Source organism: Triticum dicoccoides, chromosome 1B (assembly GCF_002162155.2).
Source record: "Triticum dicoccoides isolate Atlit2015 ecotype Zavitan chromosome 1B, WEW_v2.0, whole genome shotgun sequence".
In the NCBI taxonomy this organism is placed as follows: domain Eukaryota; kingdom Viridiplantae; phylum Streptophyta; class Magnoliopsida; order Poales; family Poaceae; genus Triticum; species Triticum dicoccoides.
The window spans coordinates 587,159,464-587,182,551 of NC_041381.1; the positions used below are offsets into that span (position 1 = coordinate 587,159,464).

Here is a 23,088-nt window from a genome sequence, read left to right on the forward strand (position 1 = left end):
TAAAGATGCTAAGCCTAGATTCATTAGATGGGTTCTCTTGCTCCAAGAATTTGACTTGCATATTATTGATAGAAAGGGAGCTGAGAACCCCGTTGCAGACAACTTGTCTAGGTTAAAGAATGTTCTTGATAACCCACTACCTATTAATGATAGTTTTCCTGATGAACAATTAGCGGTTGTCAATGCTTCTTGTACTGCTCCTTGGTATGCTGGTTATGCTAATTACATTGTTGCTAAATATATACCGCCTAGTTTCACATACCAGCAAAAGAAAAAGTTCTTTTATGATTGAAGATATTACTTTTGGGATGATCCACACCTTTATAAAGAAGGAGTAGATGGTATTATTAGATGTTGTGTGCCTGAGCATGAACAGGAACAAATCCTATGCAAGTGTCACTCTGAATCTTATGGAGGACACCATGCTGGAGATAGAACTGCACACAAGGTACTACAATCTGGTTTTTATTGGCCTACTCTCTTCAAAGATGCTCATAAGTTTGTCTTATCTTGTGATGAATGTTAAAGAATAGGTAACATTAGTAGACGTCAAGAAATACCTATGAATTATTCTCTTGTTATTGAACCGTTTGATGTTTGGGGCTTTGATTTTATGGGACCTTTTCCTGCCTCTAATGGTTATACACATATTTTAGTTGCTGTTGATTACGTTACTAAGTGGGTAGAAGCTATTCCAACTAGTAGTGCTGATCATAACACTTCTATTAAAATGCTTAAAGAAGTTATTTTTCCGAGGTTTGGAGTCGCTAGATATCTTATGACTGATGGTGGTTCACACTTTATTCATGGTGCTTTCCGTAAGATGCTTGCTAAGTATGATGTCAATCATCGAATCACATCTCCTTATCACCCGCAGTCTAGTGGTCAAGTAGGGTTGAGCAATAGAGAGCTCAAATTAATATTGCAAAAGACTGTGAATAGATCTAGAAAGAATTGGTCCAAAAAAATTGATGATGCATTATGGGCCTATAGAACTGCATACAAAAACCCTATGGGTATGTCTCCTTATAAGATAGTTTATGGAAAAGCATGTCATTTACCTCTCGAACTTGAACATAAAGCATATTGGGCTATTAAAGAGCTCAATTATGACTTCAAACTTGCCGGTGAGAAGAGGTTGTTTGATATTAGCTCACTTGATGAATGGAGAACCCAATCATATGAGAATGCCAAGCTTTTCAAAGAAAAAGTCAAACACTGGCATGATAAGAGGATACAAAAGCGTGAGTTTAACGTAGGAGATTATGTGTTATTATTCAACTCTCATTTAAGATTTTTTGCAGGAAAACTTCTCTCAAAATGGGAAGGTCCCTACGTTATCGAGGAGGTCTATTGTTCTGGTGCTATAAAAATTAACAACTTCGAAGGCACAAATCCGAGGGTGGTAAACGGTTAAAGAATTAAACATTATATTTCAGGTAATCCTATCAATGTTGAAATTAATATTATTGAAACTATAACCCCTGAGGAATACATAAGAGACACTTTCCAGAACAACTCTAATGGCTTACCCCACTATAACCCCAGGAGAACCCAAGCATATTATTGAAACTCCGAAAAACAAGCTATAACGTGTCATAACAACCCCACTATAACCCCTGAAAATATGAAAAAGAGCTTTACGTGTTCTCCAGAAGCTATGCAGCATCCTTGGGTAAAAGGAGCTTTGGCCGTTACGGGCAAGCTCCGTAAAGAAATTATGGACCTCAAACAACAAGTCAATAAGCTCGAGGAGGAGAATCGTATCCTGAAGGGCATCATTGCCAAGAAGATCATAACACCAACCGTGAAGAAGGAGAAATAACCACATGGGTATGGGCACTCCCCTTGGCAACTGCCAAGCTTGGGGGAGGTTCCCTGGTATCGTATCACCATCACACTCCTATCTTTACCGCTTTATTTAGTTTGATCCTTTTAGTAGTATCTTGATCTAGTAGATTGAAGTTTTGATATCAAGTAGTTTTGAGTTTCGCATTGTGATCTCTTTATAACATATGATATCAAAACTCTTTTTCATATTTTCAGGGGTTATAGTGGGGTTGTTATGACACGTAAAACTCGAGCTTATTGACTTGAAACCCCTCTTTAATGGCAAACACTATAAGAGACACGTAAAACTATAACCCCTGGAGAACCGAAGCATATTATTGAAACTCCGAAAAGGCATAGGTACGTGGTACGGTAAGTAAACCAACACCAAAACAACTCTAATGACAATTTTTATCAGTTTTGGATTATTTAAGAATTTTAGGAAGAAAGAAGTAGTCCGAAAGGGACACAAAGCTCCCACGAGAGAGGAGGCCGCGCCCCCCCCCTGTAGGGCACGCCCCCTATCTCATGGGCACCTCGTGTGCCTCTCGGACTCCGTTTTCTTGTATGTTACGTATTTGGTCGGTAAAAATTCATTATATATACTCCCGAAGGTTTTGACCACCGTATCACGCAATTATCCTCTGTTTTCGTTTCGAGTTGTTCCTGTTGCAGAATAAAGCAAGATGTCTTCTCAAGAATCAGTTGGGGAGAGCCGGGTGTCTCACCCAACGCCAGGTCCAGGAGCGAATAACGATGCCTATCACTTCGGACCATTAACGGAGGATGAGATGGAGGCTGATTTGAAAAGGATAGATGCCATGGAGGAAGATCAAGAAGTTACCTCTCGTCTCCAAGCAGAATTCACTATAGGGGAACTACCTAGCCTGGCTGTCCCTGCTTTAGTCATCCCTTCCAACTCTAGATTTATTTCTTATGAAAATATGAAAAAGAGTTTTACGTGTTCTCCAGAAGCTATGCAACATCCTTGGGTAAAAGGAGCTTTGGCCGTTACCGGCAAGCTCCGTAAAGAAATTATGGACCTCAAACAACAAGTCAATAAGCTCGAGGAGGAGAACCGTATCCTGAAGGGCATCATCGCCAAGAAGATCATAACACCAACCGTGAAGAAGGATAAATAATCACATGGGTATGGGCACTCCCCTTGGCAACTGCCAAGCTTGGGGGAGGTGCCCCGGTATCTTATCACCATCACACTCCTATCTTTACCGCTTTATTTAGTTTGATCCTTTTAGTAGTATCTTGATCTAGTAGATTGAAGTTTTGATATCAAGTAGTTTTGAGTTTCGCATTGTGATCTCTTTATGTAAGCGAGTCCGTGTGCTATCTATAATAAAGATTAGTGTTGAGTCAAGGGATTTGCTATGTTGCTATGATCTTGTGAAAGTAGAAAGAACAAAAGGAGTTTATATTGATCTTATGGATAGTGATAACTTCACACATAGAAAGTATGAGGCATAAAAATTGTTGATAGTTGATGAACGTAGCCTTGGTCATCGTTGCAATTAATAGGAAGTGATAAGGAAAGAGGGGTTCACATATAGATATATTATCTTGGACATCTTTTATTATTGTGAAGCACTCATTAAGTATGACATGCTAAAAGAGTTGATGTTGGACAAGGAAGACAACGTAATGGTTTATGTTTTCCGACATCTCAGTTAAAGTATATTGTCATTGACCTTCCAAACATGTTGAGCTTGCCTTTCCCCCTCTTGCTAGCCAAGTTCCTTGCACCAAGTAGAGATACTACTTGTGCTTCCAAATACCCTCAAACCCAGTTTTGCCATGAGAGTCCACTATACCTACCTATGGATTGAGTAAGATACTTCAAGTAAGTTGTCATCGGTGCAAGCAATAAAAATTGCTCTCTAAATATGTATGACTTATTAGTGCAGAGAAAATAAGCTTTGTACGAACTTGTTGTGGAAGTAATAAAAGCGACGGATTGCATAATAAAGGTCCACATACAAGGGGCAATATAAAGTGACGTTCTTTTGCATTAAGATTTCGTGCATCAACCCTAAACGCGCATGAAAACCCCTGCTTCTCTCTGCGAAGGGCCTATCTTTTACTTTATGTTTTTACTTTTTGCTTGAGTCAAGGTGATCTTCACCTTTCCCTTTTTCATTTTATCCTTTGGCAAGCTCCTCGTGTTTGAAAGATCATGATACATATATCCAATTGGATGTAAGTTGGCATAGGCTATTATTGTTGACATCACCTAAAGGTGAATATGTCGGGAGGCAACACAATAAGCCCCTATCTTTCTCAGTGTCCGGCTGAAACTCTATAACCACAAGTATTACGCGAGTGTTAGCAATTATGGGAGACTACGAGATAGTTGAATGTGTGAGCTTGTTGAAAAGTTTTATTGTTGACTCTTTCTGATGTTATGATAAATTGCAATTGCTTCAATGACTGAGATTATAAATTGTTAGTTCCCAATGAAGTTTATGAACCATACTTGACATTGTGAATTGCTTATTACTTGAGCATAGAAAATCATATGACAAAATCTATATATGTTGCTGTTATTAGAATGATCATGATGCCTTCATGACCGTATTTTATTTTTATCGACACCTCTATCTCTAAACATGCAGACATATTTTTCGATTTCAGCTTCCGCTTGAGGACAAGCGAGGTCTAAGCTTGGGGGAGTTGAGACCTCCACTTTGTATCATGCTTTCATATCAATATTTATTGCATTATGGGCTGTTATTACACATTATATCTCAATACTTATGGCTATTCTCTCTTATTTTACAAGGTTTACCATGAAGAGGGGGGATGCCGGCAGCTGGAATTCTGACTGGAAAAGGAGCACGTTGGAAACCTATTATGCACAACTCCAAAAGTCCTGAAACTCCACGAAACAACTTTTTGGATTTATTAAGAATTTATGAGCGAAAGAAATAGGCCAGGGGGCCCACACCCTGTCCAGGAGACAGGGGGGCGCCCCCCCTGTAGGGCGCGGCCCCCTATCTCCTGGGCCCCCTGGTGGGCCTCCGGCGTCCATCTTCTGCTATATCATCACTCTTTCCCTGGAAAAAATCGTGGGCAAGCTTACAAGACAAAACTCCGGCACCACGAGGCGGAACCTGCGGAGCTGTTCTGCCGGGGACACTTCCCTCCAGGAGGGGGAAATCATCACCAACGTCATCACCAACGATCCTCTCACCGGGAGGGGGTCAATCTCCATCAACATCTTCACCAGCACCATCTCCTCTCAAAAACCTAGTTCATCTCTTGTATCCAATCTTGTATCAAAATCACAAATTGGTACCTGTGGGTTGCTAGTAGTGTTGATTACTCCTTGTAGTTGATACTAATTGGTTTACTTGGTGGAAGATCATATGTTCAAATCCTTTATGCATATTATTACTCATCTGATTATGAACATGAATATGCTTTGTGAGTAGTTACGTTTGTTCCGGAGGACATGGGTGAAGTCTTGCTATAAGTAGTCATGTGAATTTGGTATTCGTTCGATATTTTGATGAGATGTATGTTGTCTTTCCTCTAGTGGTGTTATGTGAACGTCGACTACATGACACTTCACCATTATTTGGGCCTAGAGGAAGGCATAGGGAAGTAATAAGTAGATGATGGGTTGCTAGAGTAACAAAAGCTTAAACCCTAGTTTATGCGTTGCTTAGTTAGGGGTTGATATGGACCCATATGTTTAATGTTGTGGTTAGGTTTACCTTAATACTCCTTTTTGTAGTTGTGGATGCTTGCAATAGGGGTTAATAATAAGTGGGATGCTTGTCCAAGTTAGGGCAATACCCAAGTGCTGGTCCACCCACATATTAAATTATCAAAGTACCGAACGCGAATCTTATGAACGTGATGAAAACTAGCTTGACGATAATTCCCAATGTGTCCTCGGGAGCTCCTTTCTCATTATTAGATTTGTCCAAGCTTATCCTATGCTACATAAAGGATTGGGCCACCTTGCTGCACTTTATTTACTTTATTTACTTTTTGCTCGTTACTATTTATCTTATCACAAAACTATCTATCACCTACTATTTCAGTGCTTGCAGAGAAAACCTTACTGAAAACCGCTCATCATTTCCTTCTGCTCCTCGTTGGGTTCGACACTCTTACTTATCGGAAGGACTACGATAGATCCCCTACACTTGTGGGTCATCACCCGTTTTACAGTTAGCCGCACGAGTGTATGTATCATCACCTTTTGTAAACATATGAAACTATGGGGTCCCCGAACGAGACTCGTGGGCTGCCTTTTGCCGACTAATTTATTGCATCCCTATTTTTATCACTTTACAACTGAACCCGGCCGCCGGCTCGACTCGCTCGACCCGGGGGCTCGGGAGCAGGCCGGCTCGGTCGCCACCCCGCCGCTTTACTTGGTGATTCCTAAGTTAGGATGCCACGGTCCCCCACTTCGCCCTAAAACCACAGATCCAGCTCTGGCTGTCGGCGGGCAAGCACAACCGGCCAAAGCTCCACTACAATTCATACACTAAGTCAAAGGTCGCCGGGTCGATCAATCCGGATCGTCGCTCATCAACTAAGTTAGCCGCACGACCGCCTGCTCACCAACCAGCCAAGCCGGATTGCCGCCAGCCGGCCTAGTGGGTGTTTCGCTCGCGTATGAAATCGGTTCGAAAAAGCGGAAGGCAAAGAGCAAACAAGCGCTCATGACATTTACACACAAATATTTAAAACAAAGGCCCACGGCTCGAGTTCATTACACCCTGAAAACCCCCAGTGGGTGGGTGGACCTGCTACTTAACAATTTTCTACACAAAGTTTCTCAGGCATCCCCAGCGCCGCGTCGCGACGTCGACGGCTCTCCCCTGCCGGCCTCCGGGTCCACCGAGGCACCAGCGTCCTCTTCGGCATCCGCGTAGCTATAGACACCCGTCTCCTCCGAGCTCCCCTCTGGATCGCGAAGAAGCAAGCCGTAGTCGTCGCCATCCACGACCCCACCGTCTTCCGTCCGCTCCGGATGGAACTCGTCGTGGAAGGCGAACTCAGCAATGTAGTTGGCCCGGGAGGCGATCCGGCCGGCTTGCTCCTGCAACAACTGCTCCGAACCAGCGCGCTAGCCCATCAGCGCGTCCAGTTGAAGATTCAGATGCCAAGACAGCGCGATCCGGAGCGCCATCTCGGCACCGGCCCGGGCGGCAGAAATGCGCCATTCTCCAAGGCGGTTCGTGCTCATCTCCAACCAGTGCGCCAGGCGCGAGAAGCTGCACGGATGGACGGAGTCTGGCCACAGGGCCGTCATCATCGCGGTGCCGGCCCAGGACAACCGCTCCATCTGCGTGCCCAGGACCCGCAGGCGGGCCTCAGCAGCGGTGATGATCTCTGGGAAGGTCCAGGCCGTCAGCGGATCCGTCCCAGACCCAGCAACGCCGGTCGGGTCGCGCTGATAACGGACGGCTTCCTCCGCCAGCCGCTGCGTCTCCGGGAAGGCCCCTGTCGCAAAAGAAGAAGCAAGTTAGAAGAACAACAAGGAAGAAAGGGCCGGGTCCCGACCCGGAAAACTACAAGAAGCAACACTTACTTGAGAAGGATTCTTCCAGGTGCTGCGCCTCGAGCAACGTACCACGCTGCTCCCGCTCCATGACGCGGTCGCGCTCCCCGAGCGCCTTCTCCAGGTTGGCCGCCTTATCAAGGGCCGCCTTCAGCTCGGCGTCCTTGTCTTCGGCAGCCTTCTCGGCCGCCTCGCGGCCGCGAGTCTCGTCCTGATGAGCCTCCTCAGCCGCGGTGGCCTGCTCCCGCAGGCGATCCACCTCGGCCTGGAGCCGGCCCTTGTCGTCGGCCAGCTGGCCGCGCTGCTGGTCCGCCTCGACCAGGGCCTGCTGCGTCTCCACCACCTTGGCGGCCTCTGCCTTAAGGAGCTCCACCTCGGCCTCGAGGCGGCTCTTGTGACACGCCGGTCGTAATGATGACCAGCCCGGAGCAGCCGGGTCCGCCAAGACAGCACCTCGGCTGCAAAGAAGAAGAATTCAACAGAAAAAAAGACAAGACTTAAGATTTGGCCCAGGTATTACACAGTTGGCCCGAATCTCGGGGGCTACACCCAGTGGGTGCGTAAGCGCCCCCCACTAGAAAAGAGCACAAGAGTACCTGCGGCGACGCGAAGCTCCTCCTCCATGGCAGCAAGTTGCTCCTTGAGCTCCCAATGCTTGCCCAGGAGCCGGTTGAAGGCGGCAACCCAGAAGGCGTCAAGATGCTGAAAAAGGACATAAGTCAGAACAAGGCCAACGCTCTTAAGGTTCGACCCAACTACTACATAGTTGGCCCGAACCTCGGGGGCTACACCCATTGGGTGCGTTGGCGCGCCCCCACAAAAAAGAAATTGCAAGGAAACAAAAGAAAGGAGGCTTACCAGAACGGCACGCTCCAGGTCGCGCGTCCGCTCCACCTCGGCCTGAGCGAAGGCCTCAAGCCGCTCCGTCCGGCCTCGCAGGCGGCGGCTGATGGCATCCAGCGCTGCCTCCTCCTGGGTCTGAGGCCCGAAGACGGCCGCGCCCCCGCTCCGCGCGGGCTGCGGCACGGCAGCTCGACGCCATCCCTGCCGAGGCACCAAGGCGTGCCCCCCACTGGCCGCTTGCGACGCGGCCAGCACCTCCTCCGACACTCCTCCCGGCGTCGTCAGCAACCCGGACGCCGGGACGCCCTGCGTCACCACCTCAGGCACCGCCGCCCGCGGTGCCTCTTCCATAACCGGTGGCGCCTCCGCCACCATCGGCCCCCGTGCGCTTGACCACGTCGGCTCGCGGCGGGGTATCGCCCCCCACCTCCACGACCTCCCGGTCGAGGACCACCACCTCAGCCCGGCCTCCATGACCGCGCTCCCTCACCGACGATGATTCAAAGACCGTCGCCGCCATCATCGTGCCCTCCGGCATCTCACGCCAGGCCGGCTGCGCGCCGGCTCGCGCCCATGCCACCACCGCGTCGGTCCAAGCCTGGACCGACGCCGCATCCAGCTCTGCCTCGGCCTGGTTCTTGTCCCGCCAGGCCAAGGCCTCGGCGTCGTCCGGATCCAGGCCGAGGTCCGAGTCGCCCCGTGCCTCCTCCTCGGCCAGACCGGCGAGGTCGGACCGGCTCCTACGAAACGCGGCCCCCTCAGCGGCCGCGGCCTCCGCCGCCGCCCTCGCCAGCGCGATTGGCGACCTAAAGAAAAAGGCAGAATAAGCAAACAAGAGACAAGACTGGCTCAAGAAATCCAGGCGCAAGCAGGAAATAAAGCTTACGCCGTCAAGACCGGGACCGGGGTCGGCTTCCCACGCTTCTTCTTGGCCGGCGTCCCAGGCTCAGCCGGGTCCGCCGTGCGCTTCGAGGCCTGGGGTCGAGCGCGACCCTGTCTTTCCCATGCGGGCGGCTCGGCGCCGTCCCATGCGAAGACCCGGCTCCGCCCGCCTCGCCGCCTTCCCCCGCCCAACACCGCTACACCAACAACCGGCGTCAGCATCGCCCGCGCCGCGACATGATCAACAATTCAAGACAAATGAAGAAGGAAAGATTCAAAACTTACCCGCGCGACGCCCAGCGCCGGCGTCAGACTCGGCCACCTCCTTCGCCGTGAGCCGCGGGCTCCTCTGGTTCCACCGACGCCACCTGCGACGGAGCCCGGGCGTAAGAATGCCGGCTCGCATTCAGAAGTATCTCCCGTGACGTGTCGGGACGAATGAGAAGATGCGTGGCGGCAAAATAAGAAGACCAGACCCTCACCTGCGGCGCCGGGTTCGAATGGCTGTTCGACACCTTGCCGAATCGCCAGTCCTCCCCAAGGTTGGCCTTGGAGATGTCGTTCACGCCACGCGCGACCTGCTCCGCAGACAGCCGTGTCGACCCCATCCGGTTGGGGTCCTGAAGCCCAATCATTTCACCAATGAGGCAGGAGCGCCTCTAAAGCGGAAGGACCCGGCGGGTGATGAACGCGGCAAGGAGGTCGGTGCCGGTGAGCCCCTTCTGCGTCCTCATCACCGTCATCCGCTCGCAGAGATTGATGATTTCCTGCGACGGGCGCCAGAGCGAGTAGCCCCAGTTCGTTTTCACCCGCGGCGACGCGATGGCGAAGGGAGGATGATTAATATGGTCCGCACCGTGGTTGCGGACATAGAAGAAGGAGTTCTGCCACTTCTTGGCAGAATCCTCGAGCAGGATCTTGGGGAAGTCCGCCCCCGACCGCTTCGAGATGATGGCGGCGCCACAATCGGCAAACTCCCCGGCCGACGGGCCCTGCTGCTTCAAGGAGAAGAAGCGCGCCTAGAGGTCAATCGTTGGCTCGACCCCCAAGTACCCCTCGCATAGGGTCACGAAGCCGGAGAGCTAGACGATGGCGCCGATGCCAAGATGGTGCGGTTGGAGCCCGAAGAACTCCAAGAACGCGCGAAAGAAGGTGCTCACCGGCAGCCCGAAGCCACGCTCGAAATGCATGAGGAATACGACACGCTCCTGCCCCTCGGGCCGGGGCCTCTGCTCTCCGCGCGGCAGACGAACACCAACGTCCGTCTCCCGCGGCAGGCGCTGCGAAGACCGAAGATCGGTGATGTCGTCGATAGTAACGGTCGAGCCCATCTAGGAGCCCAACAACAGCGACATCGCCGGAAGAGAAAGAGAGAAGATGGACGACGGAGAGATCTCTGCTCGGGGCCGCAGGCGCAGCTGTGCGTCGGTGGCAAAGAGTAGAGCAGGAGCAGGGGGTCAGGAGGGCGCGAGCGAGAATAATGTCCGCCGCCCCCTTGCTCCCCTCAATTTATAACCCCCGGTTCAAACGTGGGGGAGTGGGATCGTCTGCACACGCCCGTTCCACTGCCCCGCAATAAGTGCGCACGTACACACACACTAACTGCTCGAGGAAGTGCAACCGGCCCCCGGACGCCGCAATAAATCCACGCGCGTGGGCCAAGGGCGCGCGGCGGCGGGCTCCAGCCCGTCGCCCAGTCCCGTCACGCGCGTGGCCTGTTAGGCCCCTCCGACTTCCGGGTGCCACGTGGCGCCTGCGCGAAGCCCGAGGGATCGCCTCAAGATTCGACGAACTCCTCGGTTCCCGCCACGGCCGGGATGCCGCGATCCGATTTCCGAGAAAACCGGCACACAGTGGGTGTTGCCGGCCCGACGCTCGCAGATTCTGCCTTGCTCAAGGAGGAAACTGCGAAGGCCCACTCATCCAAAGACAGTGGACCTTCACAGCTTCGGGGACTACTGTCGGGGGGATGAACCCCGGGCAGGCAACAGAACCCGGATCCTTTTCAAAAACAGCAGGGCCCGCATCACCCCGCGAACCGGCACGCGCCTGGCTAGGTCGCTCGACCCGGCAAGGTCCGCAACCCGGCCAAGCCACTCGACTCGGCAAGGTGCGTCGACCTGGCCGCAGTAGCTGGCACAAGGCAACTCAACCCGGCGCAGCCATGGCTTCCCCAGCAAGCCAACCAACCGTGGCGTCCACGGCAACCCAGCCACGGGTCAGCTCCCGTCCCATCCAGGCCGTACGATGGGACGAGACCTCAACCACCGATGACCAAGACAACAGTGTTCCCGCCCATGCCTATGGTTAGCCGGAGCGTGGCAAGAGTGCCCCTTACCTACCCGCTGACCAGGGCTGGCGTGGTAACAGTGCTCCCGCCCTCACCGCTGATGACAGCAAGCGGCGGCCTGACGGAGAACACTATACACGACTCGACTCGGCCATGCCCTGATGATCGACAAGACGGCACACAGTTCCCCTAGGCACACGAGGCCCGCACCTAGGGGAACCCGGCAAACCACAAGCCCACAAGCGGGACCCAGCCCGGTACCCCGGACACCGACAATACATACCCACTGACTCGACATATTATCATTGTAACCCTGTGTGGGTTGATCTATAAAACCCCCCAGGAGCCCACGCCTACAGAGGCATGCTGCATGACATGCGATGCGAGATAGATAGGAGACACATGTAAGAGAAACACAGGCAAGCATAGGACTAGCTACCCAACAGCAACACTGGGGAGAAGGAGCAGCCCAAGCCTTGACCAGCTTCCTTCCTCCTCCACACAGCTCCAGGAGCGACATTGTACTATCGATCATCCAACTAAACTCGGCAGGACTAGGGGTATTATCTCTCCGGAGAGCCCCGAACCTGGGTATGTCCGACGTCCCGCACCCGCGCATATCAACCTCGCCTCTGGAGCCCACCAGCGCCTTCGAGCCTCCTCCTCTCTTTAGCCATCCCTTGGCATCTGCTGTGCGCCCACACGACACTGCTGCTTGCTGCTTTTTTGCTTGTGCAGCTGCTAACTTCTCCTCAGCCTCCCTCTGCTTTGCTTGTTCATGTGCTTCTCTCCTTGCAATTGCAGCCTTCCTCCTTTCTTCTATCTCTGCTGCCATTTGTTGTGCTTTTCTCGCCTTCTCTTATTCTTTCTTTGCTACTGCTTCTGCTCTCTTCCTTGCCTTCTCTTCTTCCCTCGGTCCTATTGCTTCTGCTCTCTTCTTTGCCTTCTATTCTTCTTTCCTTGCTAGTGCTTCTTCTCTTTTCTTTGTCTTCTCAGCTTCTTTCTTTGCCTCCTTTGCTTCTCTCCTAGCAAGCACAACAGCAGCTTGCATCTCATGGGACTGATACCTTTGCTCCAGTGTTGCATCTCTTTGGGCCGCAAAAACCTTTTCCTTTGCAATTCTCATAGCTGCAGCTTTCATAGCAAGGTCCCCTGCAACTGTAGAGGTGCTTGCTCTTCCCGTACCTAGTGCATCTCTAGCAGCAGCAATAAAAGAGCTATCTGGCAATGGCCTAGGAGTAGAAGTAGATGTTTTTGGCAAAGGTCTCTGCATAAGTGTACAATGTCATGTAGCAACAAATATGTAGATGAATAAGCTTTAAAAGAATAAGCTTGTCAAACTGAACTTTATGCATTTTCTATCAAAGCATGGAGAAGACAAATGATGGAAGTGAGACTGTAAGAAAACAACATAGAGCAGCTGAAGTGAACAGAACAGGAATGTACCTGCATCATCATTTCATTCATCACATCATGATTGTAGACAACAGAGGGAGGAACTTGGTCAGTGAAATCCTGTGTTATGACTGGCTCATCCCGTGTCTGTTCTGCTTGTTGCCCCTCTTCAGCATTAGCTGCTGACTCTTGTTGCTCTTCGACATCTTGTTCTTCCTCAACAATTGGTGATGCCCTTCTCCTTCTCCTAACTTGCTGCTTTGGACATCCATTCATTTTTGTCCACTCTCTTCTATCTCTGCAAGGCACAATAAAATGAGAGTATGCCCTATGGTAAAATTCAATGGAATAACACTTGTGAACTAGCTCAATTGGTGATATTCTTTCTCTCCTACAACATGCTATTGAGTGGGGACATGGAATTCCAGATAAATTCAATCTTCTACAACTGCAGCTGCTGCCATTTATCTCCACAATGTAAGTGTGTCCTTTGTCCTCTACAAAATATATGCCATCTCTAGCTAATTCAGCATAGCATGTGTTAGATAATTCTGTGTTCTTGTCCAACCTTTTCTTAATCTTTGGGCAGATTGGAGAAGTCCACTTAAGCATGTATTCACTTTTTGTGACCATCCTGCTGGTTAATTGTCCCTTAATCATGTCAATCATAGAGAGGACTCGCAATTCTCTTGCTTCTAGAATGTACCTGCATGCATAAATATAGATAGTGAGCTCACTAATAAATAGGAGCTGTGCATCTGTTTGATATGTAAATTTTGGTACTGATCACTTACTTATTAAACACCTCACAATTGTTGTTCAGTAGAATGTCACATTTCACAAAGTCTGGTTGAAATGCTCTCACCCAAGTGTTGGGATCTAGACCATATAGCCAATCATATGCCCTTGTGCTGAGAACCTTCATCTCCTGCATGCTCTCTTCCCAAGCAGTAACAGTTGTGCTTCTGGCACATTTCCACAACTGATTTTTTAACACATCACCTCTATGACCAGCTCTTGTGAAGTTCTGCCATAAGTGCCTCACACAAAACCTATGCCTTGAGAGAGGAAACAAGGCTTCCACAGCATTGATCAGTCCCTACAGGCAGATTTGAAGTAAACAATAACTGAAACTGCATTACATAATACTAATTAAAAGTGCATTGCTTACTAACTAAAACTGAGTTATAAATGAAGATCAATGAAACTGAATAGTACTTGAAAATAAACTAAAACTGAATACAAACAGGATTTACCTTTTATCTATCTGACATAATTGTCCATGGCTCAGTGTTTAAAATTGCAAGGTACTGCTTGACAACTCTAAGAAACCAAGTCCAGGTGTGGGTGTCTTCCACTTCAACATAAGCAAATGCAATGGGAAAATACAATCATTAGGGTCCATGCCAATGGCACTTAGCAGTACACCACCATACCTGGTCTTGATATGGCAGCCATCAAGACAAATGACAGGTCTACAACCCTCCAAAAAGCCTCTTTTACATGCATCAAGGCTAAAATAACACCTTATAAATCTATCTTCATTGTCAAGTGAGATATAGAAAGTGCTACCAGGATTACTTCTCCTAACTTCATTGGTATAGTCCCATAGCAGATTATACTGCTCTTATTCATCTCCATGTATAACTTTCATTGCTAATCTCCTAGATCTTCGCAATTTGCTTCTGGTGGGTGTCATGTTCCAATCTTTTTGGACAATCCTGCTGAAGTTTCTCATATTCATGTGATCATCAGCCCTGAAGTGCTCAACATACTTCTCTGACAGAAATCTTGAAGTAAAAGCTTTCACTTTCCACTTCTTGCAGCAAGTGTGCTCATTTGTCATCCTCTTGATCATCATGCACTTGGTCCTGCTGTCATGAGATGCCCATAAGTACCATGTACATCCTTCCCGACACCTGGCAGAAATTCTTTTCCTATCATTTATTGGTAATGAGATATCAACTCTGTTCTTGCAGCTGTATTCTCTAATTGCTTTCCTTAACATCTTTGGTGATTGGAAGAGCTGTCCAACTTTGAACACAGGGTATGCTTATCTTCTGGCCTGAATGACTTGAAGTTGTGCTTCAACTCATCTTCATCTGAATCTGGCATCTGAAGATCTTCCTCATCAGAAGAAAGTTCAGTGTCAACAACTTTCTTTCCTTTGATATCTACTACCACTTCTTCAATTTGATCTTCCAAAAGATCTACATCTCCATCAGATATAGCATAATCACTATCCACAAAAGCCTTCCTCATTGTCTGAATCACTACCTTCTCTTGCAGCATGAGAAATACTCCCATCATCTACAACTGACTGAGCATCTTCCTCTTGTTCCTCTTCCACAGCAGCTACCTCATCCTCTTCATCAGCATCTTCCTCCTCTTCCTCTTCAAAATTAGGTTCCACATCATCTTCCTCGGCATCTGCCATATACTGTTCCATTTCTTCCTCATTGAATTGCTGCTCATCAGCTAGCCCATCTTCCATGTTCCAAGCCTCCTCTGCATGATATTCACCTTGCACCTCTGCCATATTATGCTCAGCCATCCTCTCTGCAAATTTCTCCTCTTTTAATTTCCTAGGACTGATCACAGGAGGTAAATCATTAACAGGAAAGACCACAACATCATCCCAATCAATGTTCCTGTAACTCTGATCATGGTCAAGATATAACTGAATTTCCTTGTGTCCAAAAACCACACAAGCACTGATATTATCACAAGCATCTTGAGAGTTCATTTTCCTAAGACTACTAGTGCTAATTTGTAACCCTGGCAAACGCCAATACAAATCCAATCTGCCTGCCATCTCATACCCTAAATCTTCAACAATTCTTTCCAATTCAGACATGTTCAATTTTGCAGACGGCACATAATCATACCAAGCAGTTTTCCCACTGTAGTAACTCCTGTAGCTACCTTGACCAACGAAAAAACCACCATGATTTATACCAAGACTGCACGGGTAATCATAGTTGTATTCCTCTACAAAATCAAAAAACAGAGCAAAAACCCTCTTTTATTTCAGAGCAACAGAGCAAAATCATTCATCTAACCCTAACAGAGCAAAATCGACAGCTTTGACGCACTACAAATCGAGACTCCTACAAACAAATCGATAAAGAGTTGAGAATTGATGAAAAGAACAAACGACTCAAGATTGCTCACCATATGCCGGCGTCCGCGCATGATCAGGTCGACGGAGGAAGGGCTTCTGCTCGCTGCTGCTTCCTCCAGCATCCAGCGAGTCGGCGACTTCTTTCACTCCGGCCGACGGACCACCTCCGCTGGTCATGGTAGCCGCCGCGACGGGAAACCCTAGTCGACCTCGATCGCCTCCGCTGTCTCTGCTCCCCCTTTTTTCTCGCCGTATAGATGGGGCAAGAAGTGGAACGAAGCGACGCGACTGATGTGCTGGTAGAGGAGGGACCTAAATGCAAAAATCAGGCCGCACATGTCCGGTCAAAGCGGTTAGCGTATGCCAGCTATCCAAATACGGCCGTGTTCGACGCGAGTGACCGTATGGTGAGCAACAAACGTTAACATAATGACCATAATTTGCGGTTGACAGAATACAGTGACCAAAGTGAGTTTATACGGAGAGTACATGTACCGTGAGTGTATTTAACTCCAGATGGGGGTGGCTATGCAGAAGGAGTAGTTTCAGGAGGGCATCCGAATAGCACTCTTGATCCATCGGGCACACAGTTTGACCCCGGCGGCTCTGTCGGAAACCCTATCACTACTCTGCCACTAGCAATGCATAGTACTGTAACGCCGAAAGCAATGGTTTGTTTGTCGTGGAACTGGGGGCAGGGGGTGGGGGGATCCAGGACATTCCATGACCTTGTGGCACTCAATCAAGTGCATCCCTCTTCCTGCGCGAAACGACACCAAAACAAAGAGAAGGTCAGATAGATGGAGACCAAACAAGTGCACCTTCTCGTTTGACGCCTCTACGACAACTGCAGTTCTTGCTTCGAAGAGAGCGGAGAGTTCGGCTGTGTCCTTGAAAAGCCCTTTGGGTAGCTCCTTGAAGGCGATGTTACGCTTGGCATCATGTTCAATGTAGCTTGGGGCTGACCTATTCAGCATCTTCAAATGCTGAACTTCTAAGGTGCGAGTTGAATGTCTAAAGAGTGGGTTCTGTTGTAATCCTTATTTAGAAGATGAAAGATTAGCACACACAAAAATACGTTGTTAGCAATTAACATGTTATTCCTCTCAACACAATACATTGGCAGCAACTAGTGTGTTATTTATCTCTAGCGCACACAAAAGGACTTGACCGGCCATGTCTAGCCCCTCAGTGGCATTTTTGTAAGGAGAAAGGTGAACACCAACCAGCCCGACGAAGGTTGAGCCTTAAACACGGGTTGGCGCCTTGGCGGGCTGCGGGCACTTCAGCATGCTCTACCTAGCTAACTGGTGGACGCCCAATTCTCATTTCTAGCGCACATGATAGATTGTACAATAACAGGCTATTCATGTGTTCTCTTAAAGAGTATTATTTCATTGATCTTTCTTCTACATCATTCCACACGTGCACAATAATACAAGTTCTACGCAAGAAATGCATGTAAAAAAGATTGTGGAAGATAATAAAGATATAATGTGAGTATAATTTTTAATACATTTGTAACCATTGGCGCGTTACTTGTCTTGCACATAATATGTACTCTCTCTTTAATGTAAACAAGTCTCTAAAATGAGAGGGTAGTAATTAATGCGCTATATATCAGTTCCATTACGTTACCAAAAAAGGCTTTCGCTCCGTTTTATATATATAGCACCGATCATCAATCACCCAGTACAAACACACGCCACCATAATACACGCACACACCCAGGACATGATACATAGGCGTTGAGCGCAACAACACCACCCCTAGCACTAACCGCGAAGAGTGAAGCCACATAAGGCAATCGAAGGCGGCTCCTTCAGGAAAGGGACGACACTAGAGCGCCGCCACCACCCGATCCGAGGAGCAGAGTTTTCTCTGGAGCCGTATGACGGACAATGAGAGCCGCGACAACGCCTTCAAGGGAACGAGCTTCACCGCCGCCGGTTCGTCCGAAGATAAAACATGTTTTCACCCGGCCAACACTCACCGCCACCGAACGCCACACCCCGGCTACCACGCCGCCCACACAGTCATATGGCCACTGGGCAGCACCAAGCCACGGGCTCTGCCCAAGAGCACCGCGCTACCACCACCAGGGCCGCTGCCCCGACATCCAAGACCTTGACACCGCCTCACCCGAGACCCGCCGCTACCCCAACCAAATAGACAAGCGGAAAGGTCCCACCTTTCACACCCCTGGGCGACCCCCAACGTCGAGACCCAATAGGCATCTGTCGGCCCGTCCCACAACCCCGAGCGTGAGACGAGCTCGGTCCTGCAGCACCGTGAGGGGGACGAGGTCAGTCCTGCTGCACCGTGCGCGAGACGAGCTCGGTCCTGCCGCACCGGGCGCGAGACGAGCGATGGACCGCAGCTGGGAGAGGGCCAGCCCTTTGATGGAAGTAGTGCCCGAACGACGAGGAGATGGGGCGAAGGTCGAAACGGTCCGTTCGCAGATGAGCCGACGCCGGAGAAGCCGAGCCAACGTGAAGCCGCCACGACACCGGGAGGCCACCACCATGCGCCGGACCTCCCCCGCCACCGCACACGGCTGGAGCAACAGCGACGCCCGACCGCTGCTCACCCGCGTCGCCCGGCGAGCTCCAAGCGTCGGAGTCGCAGGACACGCACCACCGTTGCCACACGTCGGAGCGCCAACCACCCCCACAGATCATGCGCCTCCACGCCCTGGCTAACACCACCGGAAGCCCCACGACCCCACCAGAGCAGCACAACCACCAGCGGCAAACACCACCACCTTAGCAGGCCCGTCAGCCATCCCCGCCGCCACCAACCGCCACCATCAACCGGCGACGCCACCGGCGCCGTCGAGGAAGGGGAGGCCGAGGCGAGGAGCTGGGGGCGGCGGCACTAGGGTTGCCGCCCGGAGTCGCCCGCGGGAGCGGGCCGCCTACTCTGCTACTGTTGGGTTATGCTTGTCAATCAAATCGTGGTTCCATTACGTTAGGCTAGCAGTCCAGACGATAAGGATCAAATAATGGTGTATATTCCATTTGATTAGTAAAACATATCAACTTTGCATAGTAAAGTTGTAAAATCTTGACAGATGCTACAAAAAAAAGTTGTAAAATCTTGACCTAGAGAGCTAGCAGTACATAACAATTTGGCTCAGCAGACAACTAAGTCTCCTCTTTACCCCTAAAATTGTCGAAAAGTATAGCTATGCGCTGAAATGTACACTTTATGAAGCAAGAAACCTCAGAGCTTGGACTTGAAAATTTTCAAATTCTGCAGAAGCCCAAGTAATCCAGATAATAAAGTGACAAAAGCCACACTCAGTGAATTTGATTGTCTACATGTCAGTTTCAGAGAAATTTAAGTACAATGGGTAGTTCCGTAGTTGGGAACCATATACGTAGTATCTTGTCAGGAGAGAAATTCTACTACAACGTAGCAAGCGCACCACCTACATTTGCAAGACTAGGCACCACCCTTCATGGCAGCAAGCATTTTGCTCATGTCCTTGCCGCCGCCCATTTGCTTCACCAGAGCCTCGAAGGCACTTTTGCCCCCCATCTGCTGCACCACTTGCGGCGGCAAGGCTTTGAGCATCTTCTGGATGGCCTGGTCACTCATCTTTCCGTTCGGCGGTATCAATTTCGACACATTCAGCTTGCTCCACATCTTGGCCAGTCGCTTGTACTCTTCCAGCATGTCCGTCACGTCCTTCACTTGCCTGCCCGACCCTCGAGCGACCCGGAGGATCCGCGACTCGGTCATCAGCTTCGGGTTCTTGCTGTCGAGCTCTGAAAAGTTGATCGATCAGCGATGGGATAAGTTTTAGACAATCGCTCTTGCAGTATTTTTGCTACACACAAAAGAGATTTAACTCTTAGACCAACTCACCTGCTGCTGTCATGGAGTCCATGATCGTCATGTACCGCTTGATCTTTTCTTTGCTTTGTTTCTCCTGTCCTTTCGGCATCAGCTCCGAGCTAAACCCGGGCAGCATGGAGAAGATCTGCAAGATAAATCAGAAAATGCACGCTTAAGCAATGCTATCACAGAAGAAGAACCGTATGAAAGTTAAATCAGATGTTAACATGGTAAATATACCTGGCCCATTGGTCCCATTTTCAGGAGATTCTGGAATTGCTCATACATAAGTCTGAGAGTGAAGGCTCCTTCAGCCAGCTTTGCCACAAGCTCAGATTGTTGATCAGCAGGCACAATACTTTCCATCTTGTGGAGTAAGCCAGGCAAGTCTCCTCTACCTGCGAGAACCATCGTTAGCTAAACTAGAAAGAAGAATCACCAAGTTATAAACAATACTGAATGTAGTTGCTAACCTAGCAGACGGCCGACAAATGGTTCCACATTGAAAACATCAAATTCATCAATGTGTTCTCCAGTTCCAATAAATATCACTGGGCTTTTCGTAGCTGCAACCCTGGAAAAAAGAAGCAAGGATGTCAAGAAAAAGTTCCTTGGATTCTTAACCTGCTTACTCCATCAAAAGATATATTCGCCTATTTGTAAAACACACAATATAATGAAACTAATCAGGATTTGAGAATACAGCATGGCAATAACAGCCTTAACTGCTTCACAGACAGTAAACATATATTCAGTCATGCAGAAAGAAATAAACCTAAATCGAGTGGCACTTTCCTGTCAAATTTATATGAATGAAAAATACAACTCTACTGATACTAGTAAGTGAACTAGTAAGTGGTGACACAAATAGCGCAAGGAGCAGGAAAATAAAGGGAAATACTTACGCGCTCAGTGCACCGCCTCCTTTCGCATGGCCATCCAATTTCGTGATAATCACAGCACCAACGGCAGCGCTCTGTTTGAATGCCTGTGCCTGATCAAACGCAGCCTGACCAATGCTGCCGTCCATCACAAATATCACCAGGTCTGGTTTCTGTGAAACAACCATAAAAGTTCAGTGAAAATCTCAAAACTAGAGGATAACAATAACAGGGCAAGACCGTGACAGTGTAGATACCGTTGCTTCGGCAACTTGCCGCATCTCCTCAAAGAGCGCAGCCTCCTGCATATGGCGCCCACTCGTGTCGATGATGATGAGATCAGATTTCTCTTGCCTGAACTTTTCCAGGCCCTCAACAGCAATCTTGACAGGGTCTGATTCCATGTAGCTGCAAAAGACAGAAATTCTATTAGGTGAATATTCTGGAGAGACAAGCTAGGTTTTGATCCATGAGTAATAAATCTGCCAATGTAGTGTACCTTCCGTAGAAAGGTATCTTGGCCTTGGTTGCGTTCTGCTTCAACTGATCAAAAGCACCGGCTCTGAACGTGTCGGCGCAAACCAGTGACGGCTTGAATCCCTTGCGCTGATGATAATGCGCGTATTTGGTACATGTGGTGGTTTTCCCAGAGCCTGCAAAACATATATCGTTATATATTCAGTGATCGTCGATCATTAGTGTTATTGTATTGTAAATTTGGAACTAAAATCAGCAATCACATAAGGAGATTGAAATTCAGAAAGAAGCGAGGTTGGCCAATCAGAAATTAATTCAGAACGAAGCGAGAGGTTGGTTAATCAGAAATTCTGACCGACCTTGCAGTCCGACGAACATGACGACGTTGGGCTTGCCCTTCTTGGGGACGAAGGCGGGCTTCCCGGGATCCAGCATCTTGCAGAGCTCCTTCCCGACGGCGGTCTCTATGACGCGGCGCTTGTTGGTGCCGGCGGCGAGGGCCTCGAGGTTGACGGACTTCTTGATGTTGGCCTGCAGGTCGCAGACCATTTTGAAGCGGACGTCGGCCTGCATGAGCGCGCGCGCGATCTCGTTGAGGCACTCCCGGAAAACGTTCTCGTCGACCACCGTCGCGCTGCTCATCCGCGCCAGCGCGCGGGAGATGCTGCCGCCCAGCTCCGCGAGCACCATCGTGGCCGGCCGCCCGTGCCCTAGCTCTCTCTCGGCGAAGGAACGGTTGGGTTCCGGCCGGTCGCGTCGTGCGTGGTGAAACGGGCAGGAGTCGATGATGCAGAAACCGGGCGCGTGTGCGCCCTATTTATTGATGGATGAATAGATTGAATACTACTTATCCTAGTCCGATCCCAACACAGTTTGTTTCTGCACGAGCCGTCGCCGGTTTCCGAAAGGGAAACACTTTCTCTTTTTTTTTTGAGGGGTGGGAAACGCTTTCTCTGAGACGTCTTCCATCAAACTAGCGTCTCCGTTCATATGTCTTTCCATCCAACGGATGCATCTCCAATTAGTCCCACAAATCACGCCGTTTTTCATATATAGGCAAAATTATGTCTATCATAGCTTGCTGCAGACATAGCTATCTGAGCCACAGCCGAGTGCTCTGTGATTCGTGCAGGGAGGGGAAGGAGGATAAATGTTAGGGATTTGATGGAGATTTTGTGGCTCGCGTGCCAGGGAAAGTACGGAGCTATTGGGGTCCATATGCTGGTGGTCCGTCTGGCGCTAGCAGATGGCAGTGGGTCTAACCACGTCGTGGATATGTCCCTCTTACCTGCTGGAACCGATAGATAAAACGGGAACGCTAGCTTTTTGCGGGCGTGTAGGTGCTGTGAGTTACATAAAGCACGAAGCAGATGCCATATTTGACTGAATGATGTTTCCCACATGACAGCCTAAATTTCTCACTGATTAATTTGTTCCTCTACTATTTCTGTGCTGCGCGGGGTGCCCATGAGGCCACCATCTGGACGTCATCGTCAAGTAGCACCAGCCCTTTTTTCTCTCCTGGTTGGTGCGTGTCAGCGTGTGTGTGGATGAATGAACAAGGCAAAGCGAAATAGTAGTGAGTACAGTAGTACTAGTACACGACTTGAGGGAAGCTCCACTAGTAGTTCAAGTCTATACAGGGACCCAAAAATAGTATGTACACATCTACACTTGAAACTCATACATCGTTAAGTTTAAACTTTAAAGGAAAAAAATAAACATTGGACCCGTCGTTAGACCTCCTCGGAACTGGAAGGACCTCCTCGTGGAAATATTGGAACCGTCTTCATGTAGGAACCGTCGTTCGACCTCCTTGGAACTAGAAGGACCTCCACGGAACCGTCAAAATTATACTTGGAACTGGAACAGAATTTGCCACCTCTGCGGAACCGTCAAAACTATACTCGGAACTGGAATAGAATTTGCAAAGGGGTGAACTCCCATCTCCGTGGAACCGTCAAAATTATACATGGAACTGGAATAC

The 23,088-nt window shown here is 49.2% G+C and overlaps 1 protein-coding gene across 1 annotated transcript; it reads right to left on the reverse strand.

Moving 5' to 3' along the window:
• Positions 1-19,177: 19,177 nt before the first annotated feature.
• Positions 19,178-21,791, reverse strand: LOC119309400 (signal recognition particle 54 kDa protein 3-like). The gene is made up of 8 exons (XM_037585413.1): positions 21,461-21,791; positions 21,124-21,277; positions 20,882-21,032; positions 20,649-20,797; positions 20,217-20,317; positions 19,984-20,141; positions 19,774-19,888; positions 19,178-19,673 (listed from the first exon to the last, which is right to left on the reverse strand). The coding sequence occupies exons 1-8, from the start codon at positions 21,789-21,791 to the stop codon at positions 19,348-19,350; spliced, it is 1,485 nt and encodes a 494-aa protein (XP_037441310.1). The 3' UTR covers positions 19,178-19,347.
• Between the last annotated feature and the right edge of the window lie 1,297 nt (positions 21,792-23,088).